The following is an 11,115-nucleotide window of genomic DNA, read 5'->3' as shown; positions in this document are numbered from 1 at the left end:
CGAAACCTCCATAGGAACAAACAAATACGGCAAAGACCGGAAGGTAATCCAACATTTTACTGTAACATAGAATATTTATTTATTTAACTGCATTACATTAAACTATATGACAAATGCAACGCTTTAGTTGTAATTTAACAGAATCGTGAGAAATGGAACAAACTTTTTCTATGAATTTTTGGATAGCTTTTATGTTTTTATTTTTATTTTTACAGACTTGTGATGTAAAATATCTCACTGTCATTTTTCATTAGATGTAACACATGAACAGCACTGCGATTAGCTTAATTAGTATGCACTAATAATAAACACAGCAGGTGGGTGTCTGCACAGGCATATAATTACAGTAAGCAGTGGATGCTATTTATCAGCTAATGTAGAGATAAAACTCAGTTCAAACTAAGTCACATTTAATAATCCTCTTTAATCTCCTGTTGGTCCGCTGGTCGCTTCCTGTCCTCAAACTACTCCAGATGTTTCTGCTCAGACCGGAGCGGCGCCGGCTCAGCTGTACGACTCTGCACCTCCTTCACAGGGGTAGCGATGTTTTGGCAGGATGGAGGTGACTTCAGGCAGGGGCTGTTTTTCCCATTCACCCTGGGTGAAAAATTAATCATAGTTTTATTTAAAGGCATTTTCTCCTGTTTCTTTTCAACAAATGTCCAGATACTCCATATGTCGTCTTTGGATTTTTGTTCGGCTTCTTTATATAATACACACAACTCTGCAGTCTTGATCACATTTAAGCACAAAAATTTATAGTAAACATAATTTGCCACGTACAATAAATGTGTAAATGTCTCCAAAAGAACAATGCAATTTAGGAAATGGAATTTAGGCGAAACCAGTTAACGTGAAACTACGTCTACTGTTACGTCACAGTTTCTTTTCCAGGTTATATGAATCAAGCACTTATTCATACGTTTGAGACATTTTACTCTAGTCGCTTTTAGTTTGACAATTGTTATCTTTGTCTAAATTTAAAGTTTGCTTGATGATCTGAAACGTTGTAAGTGAAACATCTGTGAGGATTCATGCCGCCGTGCTGAGGCAGCACGTTGTTGTGTGCAACGCTCTGAGGCCGAGCCATTCAGCCTCCAGTTGTTTGTTAGAATAACTCTAGCCTGTACTTGCTGCATCGACTTACAAAGTTTTGCAAGCAAGAACAAACATATTGTAAAAGAAATCACTGAGGAACAATGAGAATGACTGCAAGTATAAACGCTGGCGTGATAAGGTCCTGCATTAGTAGATTTTCCACGAGGCATGGTGTTTTAGTTGTTATATTTTCCCTGACATATTCCCATCCATAACATTTCTCTTCTAACCACATATTTTGATAAAGCTGTCTTAGTTCCATGTCACTAAGCTGTAAAGTGACATTAAGAAAATGATTTAAATAAACTGGTTTTAAATTTGAGTCTTGTTTTTAAAAGCCTGAATTCCTAACTCTAGTATTCTGAGGAAGGAGCATTTCTGTCCAGAAATCTTGATTAAGGTCGTCGGTACCATTTGCAATCAATTTACTCACTCTCATCCCAACATCTTGGATGTTTGTGTGGGTTTATTTCTGACTGAGTCTGACTCTTCTGCAGAAATGATATCCACATTGATTTGGTTAAATTGGTAGCTCGCCAGTCCATTGTAGCTTGTAAATATGTGTGTATTTGATGTGTGAGGGACTCACAGGAAAGAGGCGTGCAGTGGACTGATTGCAGTGCATGGAGATGGGAGCCGTGTTATAAAGAGAGTCCAGCACTTCTCCGGCAAAATCGTCCCAGTGCAGCTGAGCATACTGATCTGTCACACCAACATCACCACACACACACTGGTCATTTCCATGGAACCTTGATAGGAAGAGTGGGGAGAGATGGGGGAAAAAGTCCACAAAAGAAGGAGACGAGGTATTTTAAAACACTTATCTTTGCTTTTAGAGGATAGCAGTGTGTCGGGTTTGAAGGGGGATAAAATCCCCATTTGTTTCTCTAATTCTTCACAGATCTCAGGGACATTTTGTGCCATCATGGTTTAATTTTCCTTCCATTCAGGCAGGATTGAATGAAAACAGCTCAGATTAGCTATCAAACCAACAAAGTCCATGTTTTATCCAATCTTAACAAGAACTACTGCAAACTTCCACACTTAATTTTTTTTTTTGCCCTTGCTTTTGATTGTGTGTTGTGTGTGTGATGCATTTTAGATTGTTTTTTTTTTTTTGTTTTTTTTTCCAGATCCAAACAATGGAAAAATGCACCTCCTGACCTTTTAAAGGTATAAAATTCCAAAAATATAATTAATATTTAATATGTTTGTAGAAGGAGTGAATCATTGTAAAATATTGACTTAAAGTGGAAAAATATTTTACAGTAGATTTTAGAAAGCTGAGATTTAAGAAAGCTGAAATTGTTTCGGGTCTCCTCGATTTCATTGTTACTGCTAATCATTGACCCATTTCAATGCTTTTAATATTAATAATTAAGCACTCCTTGAAATGTATTTTGTCAAAATTATTGTAGTATTTTTATGTTTCTCATTAAAAACAGCAGAGCTGTGCAAATAGTCTGAGTTTCATACGCATGAGAACAATATTCATTGGAATGCATTTTGCATAAAATATATTAGTTTTGTTTTTCCTCTAGAAATAAAAGGAGTTTTCTAAACATACCAGCGTTACAGCATTGTAAAAAACCAAATATATAATTCCTGATTGATTTGAATATTTCCAACTGAAATTGGCATGTAAGACAGACGGGTTTAAGAAATTCGTAACGATTTAAAGAGTCTTTCTGCAGTACCTGTTAATGAAGCTAAAATATTTCTGCAGGTACCCTGGGTCAACGTGGCTCTTGCAGAGCTCCAGTTGAGTCCGAGGGTAGTAATGAATATAATTGACGCACATTTCCTCCATGATGCCAAAACCTCCCTGTGGAGAAAAGAGCAGAACAAAATAATGAGTGTGAGGGACATCAGAGGGGGAACTAAGGGATGCAGTGTTAAAACCAGCTTTCTTTTAAAGACTGAAACTTCTCACCACTGTAGGCTTGCTCCTGTCCTCGGTGTTGTAAGTACACTTTGTAATGAGGACGTCGCCCTGCAGGACAGAACAATAATTACACAAGCAGTATCAGCAGCCAGTTTGAAAGAAATGTGTTTTGTGGATCAAAGGCGTTTGGTCAGTCTTCTGGGAATTTCCCCATCACATCTCAGATTTTACAGCCTCCTTCTATTTACATTCAATTTAAATGCTTCACACAGATTATCTAATGCACTGCTGTGCAAGCAAACGGGAAGGAAATGTGAGTAAACTTGAACCAGCTGAGTTGTAAATTGCTATTCTTAAAAATGAAGTTAAAAAAAAGAAAGCAGTTGAGATAGTTTTTCACATATGAAATGGATACACACATTTTTTTATTCAAAAATCTACAAAACGTTATACTTACTGGTAAAATATTTATCATTTTCTTCAGAACTCGGATTGTCTACATGTAAGAAGAGAGCAAATTCAGCCGAACAAAAGGATTCATGAGTCAAATATCAATTGTGCTTCACATTAAAAATCAGTTTAGGTATGATTGACAATTAATTAAAACAGGATGCGTTTATTGTTCTTCAGAGTTAACCATACATAGTATAGTATTTTTGCATCATTCTGTACAAACACTTTAATTACAGAGAGGAGGAATAGCAGCCGTTTCCCTCCCCAGGACTTTTTATGCTGACAAATTCTAGAAAATGTATTAGCTTGGCGGAGAACGTTGTAACAAAGGCCCTCATATGTCTAACAAGGCCTCAGGTTCTGAATTAACACCATTTAGATGAGTCTCACATTAGACCATACTGAGATTTTATCACCTAACAGGTGACGAGCATACATACAGTATGTAGCATGCAAAAAGCATGCGTCTGGGCTGTAACTCAACATATTAATGCCTCTGTTTCTCAGTTTAGACCTGACAGATAAGGTCGTTGCATCTTTGAAATTCCAGTGTGTTGTGCCTGATGAGGCCTTAAACCATGACATGAGTTATATTGTCATTCATACCGGAAGTGGGAGGCTGTTGTGACTGTAGCTGTAGGCTGTAGCTCCCCCTTTTGGTGGATGAAGAAATGAAAAACAAGCCACACTAAACCCACCACAAAAAGTAAAAATGTGGAAATGCTAGCTAACACTCTAGTCGGACAGAAATTTTAATGTGTCTTTTATGTGTCTTACTGGTATTTATGTTTATAATCAAGATGTCATTTGCCTTGTAGCACAGCTACGGTAGATCCGGCAGGAAGTTTGGCAGCATTTTCAAACTACCTCAAGCTGTTGGCTGATAAATTAGTGGCTCTGTTCAAGAAAAGAAGCATTTTATTATTATTGTTATTCTGAATCAGGGATTTCGAAATAGCAGCCCTTTCCTCTAAAGCAAATTTTTGTGCACAGTCACATTAGCACTCTAGCACAGCCACCTGCTGCAGGAAGTTAGCACAGTAGCAGTTTGTAACTTCCACGAATAACTGCTTTTCAATGCTTTTCAATGCTGGTATAGTAAAATATATATGGTATTAATATTATTTCTTAAATTTATTTATATTGTTGTTTTTTTTATTAACCAAGTCATCATAGCAAGAGTTTATTAGAAAATGAGTAATAGACTGCACTCTTGTTTTGTTTCAGTTTTGTGGAAGATAAAATGGTTAAATGACAACATGATGAATGAATCTTTAAGCTTTTCTCATTAGAATAATAATGGAGAAAAGCTGTGATGTGGCACCTCGTTTGCCCACATAACACTTTCTGTTTGGAACGTGGACACTTCTTAACTTCTGATAAACTTTTTACTGTTTATTTGTAAATTAAGGATTATCATATTTACGAAAGAAGATAAAACATTTTCACATAGGGAAAAAGAGTTTGATTTTCCTCTTGAAATTTTTTAAGCATTTCTGAAATCATTTAAAGTATGATTTTTTTTAAAATTAATTTTCCAATCTTTTTGTATTAGAAAAAAATTTGCAAAGGTGTATCATTATGGCATTGACATGGTTAGAGATGGCCTTTCTCTCACCTGGTACTCTGTACTGAAGTGTTGGTCTTCCTGTACCACGTCCAGCTCTTTCCCTCCCCTCACCAAAACTGTTCTGACCCCACGGCCAGCCAGGTGGGTGTGCAGCTGGGAGGCAAACACATAGATACCTCCTGGAGGCAAAGCCTAGAGAGACAACCGGCAGACAAATAAAAAGAGTTTTTAGATTACCAACAAATCTCAAAGCTGAGTTTCTCAGCTTTTGAACCACTAAGTGATGAAGCTTTTATGTACGTACAGTCCGGGTGCACTTAGATGTGCAATACCCAGTAAGATAGAAGATATGCTGCTTTGGAGGGATCGCCATGACAGGAGTGTAAACGAGGCCCAGCTCCATGATCCCTGCATCGTACCGCCTCAGGTTGTGAGTGTAATGCAGTCGTATCCCAGATGAATCATGCCTGCCTGCATTAAAAATACAGACTCATTAATGTTTCATGTACGGTAACTGTGATACTTGAAAAATATTCCACAGGTAGAGTATTTGCGCATCTTCCCAGTCTTTGAAAGATGTAAAAATGAAGATTTTTTTTTTCTGTAGCAGCCTTTTGCTATTTAAATTGTCAGTGATCATCGACTGAAAGTGTCAAATAGACTGAAATATTTTTTATTTCAAATTGACACTTAGACACTTTCACCCTGGTCTTGTCCTGAGATGTGTTTGGAAGCACTTATGGTTTGGATAATAGAGGAAATTCTAACTCTTTTATTTTTTTATTTATTTATTTTTTAAACAAAAATAAGAAAAGTAAAAAAAAAGTGTGATCTTACAGTAAGTTAACATTTTTAACTTTTAATTGAGATGCCCTGGAATCGCCTGTTCCACTTGACCAGCCCTGACATGGTGGTCAGAAAGTCAGTTTGTGATGGAAGAAGATTCAAAGTTAACTATTTTCAGCATCAGAGCAAGGTGTTTTGAATTAATGACAGCACAGAGAAGCTGTGTACACATCTCATATGTCGTCTCATGCCATGACTCTTGATGATGAACCAGAACCTAACAGAAAACAGATTCTCATTGGTGCACCTACAACCTGTAATATTACATTTACCCACACCTCTTCTGATTAAAACCTCTAGATTTTTCATAAAAGCAGAAACATGTTTCAAATGATTCATATCAAAGAAGGACCATGAGAATATTAATGTGAAATACACAGATATTTCACATCCAGATACATATTTGCAAAAGTCAAAATCAGCTGATCTAATTAGAAGAGGCTAAAGCTCAGTGTAATAGAAAAAAAAGCTCTGTTTTTTTTTTCTTAAAAGAATATGTCTGCCATTGGCAGTACATCCAGTTCAGTTAAGTATTGATGTGTGTACCAGATATAAGGAGAGGGTTGTGGTAATGGACTTCCAGACGAAGAAACCTTGAAGAACCAGGTCCACCTATGGCCAGGCCTGCATCAGGGGGATAGTAAAAAGCCTGCAAGCACAGGCACACATGAGATATAAGATTCATGAGAAAAACCACAGCAGGAGTTTGTGTAGCGCAGTGGCTAACTGGACTACTTACAATTTACACTTCATTTGACAACTGTGTTAGAATTACACTCATGTTTTATAGTAATCAAGCTTTTCCCTTAAAAATAAAATACTTTTTAAATGTTTTACATGAATAAATTTGTCTCTAGTATCTGAAAGGTAATAGAAATATTAGGATTTGCTCCCTTGCAAGGAAAAGTTGCACATCAGATAACTTTTACTTGTGTTTTTTGAACCTATCAAACAATTTGAAATCCTATGCTGGCTGTGTAAAGTGTATTTTTCTACAAAAAAAAAAAAAAAAAACATTTTAAACTTGCTCCTCCACTGTTTCAAAAGGACGGTTCTCCATAATTTATTTCTCCCTCTTTTTTTTCAGCTGCTTTACAAGGCTTCAATACCCTCTTCTTTCAGTGCACTGCCTAGGAGGATAAAACAACACTATAGAAGGTGATGAAAGAGGCCTGAATATTTCCAACCTAATCTTGTCTTCACAGCTCACAGAAGGCATCCTGCTTGTTTTTGTTTAGCTGGCAGATAATCCAATCGGAGAGGGGCCAGGCTTGCTTGCGATACAGTGGGAAGCGGTACAGAGAAATATGGTGACAGCCTCGCTGTTCCCTGTCCTCTTTGCTTTATGTGGAGAGCGGGCTGCTTTACTTACTCAGCCGCTGCTTTGTTACCCTATGGCCTTGTACTCTACTTCTGTGGAGTCGAAAGTTTGTCATTTGGACAAAATCTGCAGTTAATCCCAATTTTTTTTTTCCCCATACTGTAGATTATTGGTTTTAAGGCCAATATTTAATCTGAGCAACATGTTTCCTCTGACAGGAAGTCATATTAATATTTTGGAGTTTCAATCTTATAGAGTTTCTGTGGAGGAAGCTGAAAATTAGGGTGACGCCAAAGAGGCCTTTAAACCTGAAAGACTCGGAGCTCATCAACAAAACTAAATAATTGAAATTCACGGATTATTGAGAAGGTTGTAAATAAACATTTTGTTTATTCAAGTTGTACAAGACAAAGTTTACTCTGGCTAGAGCATCTGATCTGACACATGAAACTCAGGAATTATCTCCATATTTTTTCACCACAGCCATTGTAATTACTGACTAATCCCACAACAGATATCAACAAAACCTGCGAGATAAAAGCTATTGGGACACAGAAAAAAGAATGACATTATTCTTCCCAGCTAATTATTCTAATGTAACATGCGGTTCTGTAAGTTATAGTCTGCTATTTTTGCAATAAAGGGATTGCCAGTGGCTCAAAACTAGTTGAAAAAGCATGAATCTAATTTTAAGGAGGCATTATGATTTTTTTTTTATCGCCTCTAAAACGTCTCATTTAAATGCATTCATGAAGGGTTTTCATTTGCTGTTTTTTGTGGGTGTATTTTTCTCCTTTCATGTATGCAAGTTTATAAATATTTGTGTGCTTCCCACATACAGACTGTCTCTTAATAGAAGTGATGTGTGTGGGAACATTTTTACAGAATATTAAAGCCTACAGCTCCAGGCTTTAATATTACTCGCGTGGGAGCTTTTGTTTGTCTCTTAAAATAGGTGCAGGGTCTGGACTTAGCCAAGTTCGTCCCAATGCTCTGTTTCAATTAGATGCGACGTATTTACATTAAACCAGGGGACTATTTACAGTTATACTGCTCTATATATTTGGTGTTTGCATATTTAAATCATTTTTTATTAACTGATGACATTTAACCTAATTGTCACATCCTTTAATTGACATTTGAGTATGGACTCTTGGATTATTTGTCATGGATGTTATTGTGGAAATGACTTCCCATCATACCTCGGCCCCCATTGCCCACGCAGCCAGCACATGGCGGCAAAAGTTGAGCTTTTTGGGTTTCATCTTGTCGTCACAGGAGCCGCTGTACTGTGGTACCTCCCGCACATCTGGTGCACACTCAAACACTTCAATGTGATGCACGATGGCTTCGTTACCTGGAGTTATCACAGACTCATACTGGAGGAAATAGTAGAAAAGTAAACTTTTTTTTTTTAAAAATATGTATTCATTCAAGTATTGATAAAAAGACCAAATGCGAAGTATTTGAAATATCCTTATACCATGACAATGTGGTTCTTGGGCATATCATCAGGCAACTTCTGGATGAAGCACCAGTAGGTAGTTTCTTGGTTTGGTATGATGACATTTGGAGCAAGAACATCCATTGTCTTCACCTCTGGAGGCAGAGTGGGTGATGGCATGTCAGGGCGAAGCATCAACACTCTCTGTACCCCCATGTGGATTCTGGACAGGTTCAGATCTCCAAGAGAGGCAAGTGGTTGATCCAGCAAGCCGTAGATGACGTGTACGGTTCCTTCCTGATGAGTCAGAGGAGAAAGGTTCAAATGCGGGAGGCTGATGCACACAGACGCTCACACACACACAGGAAATAAAAGAACAACTCAATGATAATGTCTTTTCTTACCTCTATGACGTAGTCTCTGGGATCACAGGTACTAAAAGGTCTTTTGAAGAGCAAGTAAAATCCATCAGCTTTCTGTTTAGCTTCAATCAGTTCGTAGTCTTGATGGCTATCCAGTGACACGTGGCCTTTGCTGTCGCTCCATGCGTCCTGTAGGAGACAATGAGGTGAAACAGGACCACCTGAACACCTCAATCTTTAATTACAGTATTTTGAAACAGCATCATTTAAAGGAAGGAAAAGGGAAATATATACAATACATGTTCAATGTAGTTTGGATTTGTATTCATCCTCTTATACTTTGCCGCACCTGCAGTAAGTTAAATCCAGTGCAACCAACTGTCTTTAGAAATCAGCTAATTAGTAAATGAAGTCCAACTGTGTGTATTTTAATCAGAGTAAATACAGCTGTCCGGTGAAGGCCTGAGATTTCTGCTCGAGAACATCTGAGAACAAAGAGAATCTGTTGCTGTGGCAATTATTTTTCAGGACTTTCACAAATCCAGTCTCTGTAGCAAGAAGAACGCCATTGCAGAAAGAAATCCCTAAGAAGTCCTTAGTTCAGTTTGCTAAAAAATGTTGAAGTCAGTGCTCTGGTAAAATGTTACCAAAAACTGAACTTTTTGGGTTACATGCAAAACTCAAATGGTGCAAATCTAACACCATAGGACATCCTGCCACTGGAGAAACATGGCGGTGGCAGTATTATGCTGCTTAATGCTGTTCTTCAGCAGGAAAAGGGAAACTGTCCAGAGGTCTTGGGAAGATGTATGCAGCTAAATACAGAGTATTACTGGAAGAAAATCTTAGATTTTTTTTGTAAAACAACATTCAAAACCAGGCATAGTTTTTCCATAACCTCTATAGTTAAGCATTACTTCACGTTGGCCATTTGAAGTATCAATAAAATATGTTGAAGATTGCAGCTGTAACATGAAAAAATGTGAAAGAAAATAATAGGGTTGGAATATTTTCTTAAAGCACTGTAAATCCTCCGCCACCGCAAATGAACTGATGAACAGATGAGCTACGTAGTTTGTTAGTAAGTTTGAAAAACAAAAAAACATTTTGAAGTGAAAAAGAAATGATTAAAATCACTTTGACAATTAAGACAGCTACATGTTTCTGTTTGATATTTCAAGAAAGGGCAAAAGTAAGTAATAGTAGGTTATTAACACACAGATACAAGTTCTGTAATCCCAATAAATAAAAAAGAAACTCAAAATTTGTTACTGGATAATAACTGTGACAAATGTGCAGCAGTTGTAGTCAGTCATTTGGTGGAGAATTATGATATAATTCATAAAAAGATCTAGTTAGAAAAAAAAGAGTGGCATTTGGTGTTGTGGAACCTTCCCCAACCTGGCAAACAAGATGTTGTTCTTCTCTGCCAGAAGGCTTTGTAGCCTCGTCTGAGTTTCTCACATTCCTACCTGTCCAAAATAACACCTAAGATCTCTCATTTTCATCTCCTCACTGTTACTGTTATGTAACTGTCCCACACGAACTCCAAAGATTTTGAAGACATCAGTTTAGAAAGTGTGCATTTTGTACAAATGTAACAAAGCATGTGGGCCCTAGTACATCTTATCCAGTGTGAGTTAGAAGTTTGCAGAGAAAAAAAGTGAGATATATCAGGTGGCTGGGCTCGATATATCTCCTTAAGATATGAACCTTAAGACATTACTCACTGTAGGATTCCATTGATAGTATCATGTCATAAAATCATTTACTGTTGCTGCTGTCTTTGTTCATCCATCCATTTTCTGTACACCCTTGTCCCTTAGTGGGGTCAGGAGGTGCCTATCTCCAGCTAACGTTACGGGCGAGAGGCAGGGTCACCATGGACGGGTCGCCAGTCTGTCGCAGGGCAACACAGAGACACACAGGACACACAACCATGCACACACACACACACACACATCTAGTGAGAATTTAGAGAGACCAATCAACCTGACAGTCATGTTTTTGGACTGTGGGAGGAAACCGGCGTACCTGGAGAGAACCCACCATGCACAGGGAGAACATGCAAACTCCATGCAGAAAGACATTGGGCTGGGATTCAAACCCAGAACTTCTTGCTGCAAGGCAACAGCT

The 11,115-nt window shown here is 37.7% G+C and overlaps 1 protein-coding gene across 2 annotated transcripts in view; it reads right to left on the bottom strand.

Moving 5' to 3' along the window:
- Positions 1 to 54: 54 nt before the first annotated feature.
- The window catches only part of dbh (dopamine beta-hydroxylase (dopamine beta-monooxygenase)), a 16,869-nt gene continuing 5,808 nt past the window's right edge, over positions 55 to 11,115 (bottom strand). The window contains exons 2-12 of one of the 2 annotated variants that reach the window (XM_008423997.2): positions 9,022 to 9,168; positions 8,657 to 8,914; positions 8,376 to 8,552; positions 6,399 to 6,501; positions 5,311 to 5,477; positions 5,055 to 5,198; positions 3,441 to 3,479; positions 3,032 to 3,091; positions 2,796 to 2,923; positions 1,688 to 1,847; positions 55 to 597 (exon numbers count right to left, since the gene is read on the bottom strand). In XM_008423997.2, the coding sequence (XP_008422219.1) occupies positions 505 to 597; positions 1,688 to 1,847; positions 2,796 to 2,923; positions 3,032 to 3,091; positions 3,441 to 3,479; positions 5,055 to 5,198; positions 5,311 to 5,477; positions 6,399 to 6,501; positions 8,376 to 8,552; positions 8,657 to 8,914; positions 9,022 to 9,168 (1,476 nt within the window). In that variant the 3' untranslated portion in view covers positions 55 to 504. The remainder of the gene's footprint in view (positions 598 to 1,687; positions 1,848 to 2,795; positions 2,924 to 3,031; positions 3,092 to 3,440; positions 3,480 to 5,054; positions 5,199 to 5,310; positions 5,478 to 6,398; positions 6,502 to 8,375; positions 8,553 to 8,656; positions 8,915 to 9,021; positions 9,169 to 11,115) is intronic. The other variant, XM_008423998.2, reaches the window with a different exon arrangement.

The sequence above is a fragment of the Poecilia reticulata genome, linkage group LG12, assembly GCF_000633615.1.
Source record: "Poecilia reticulata strain Guanapo linkage group LG12, Guppy_female_1.0+MT, whole genome shotgun sequence".
Taxonomy (NCBI): Eukaryota; Metazoa; Chordata; class Actinopteri; order Cyprinodontiformes; family Poeciliidae; genus Poecilia; species Poecilia reticulata.
The sequence above is the reverse complement of the archived record's forward strand: the minus strand, read 5'-3'. Positions and strand labels throughout refer to the sequence as shown.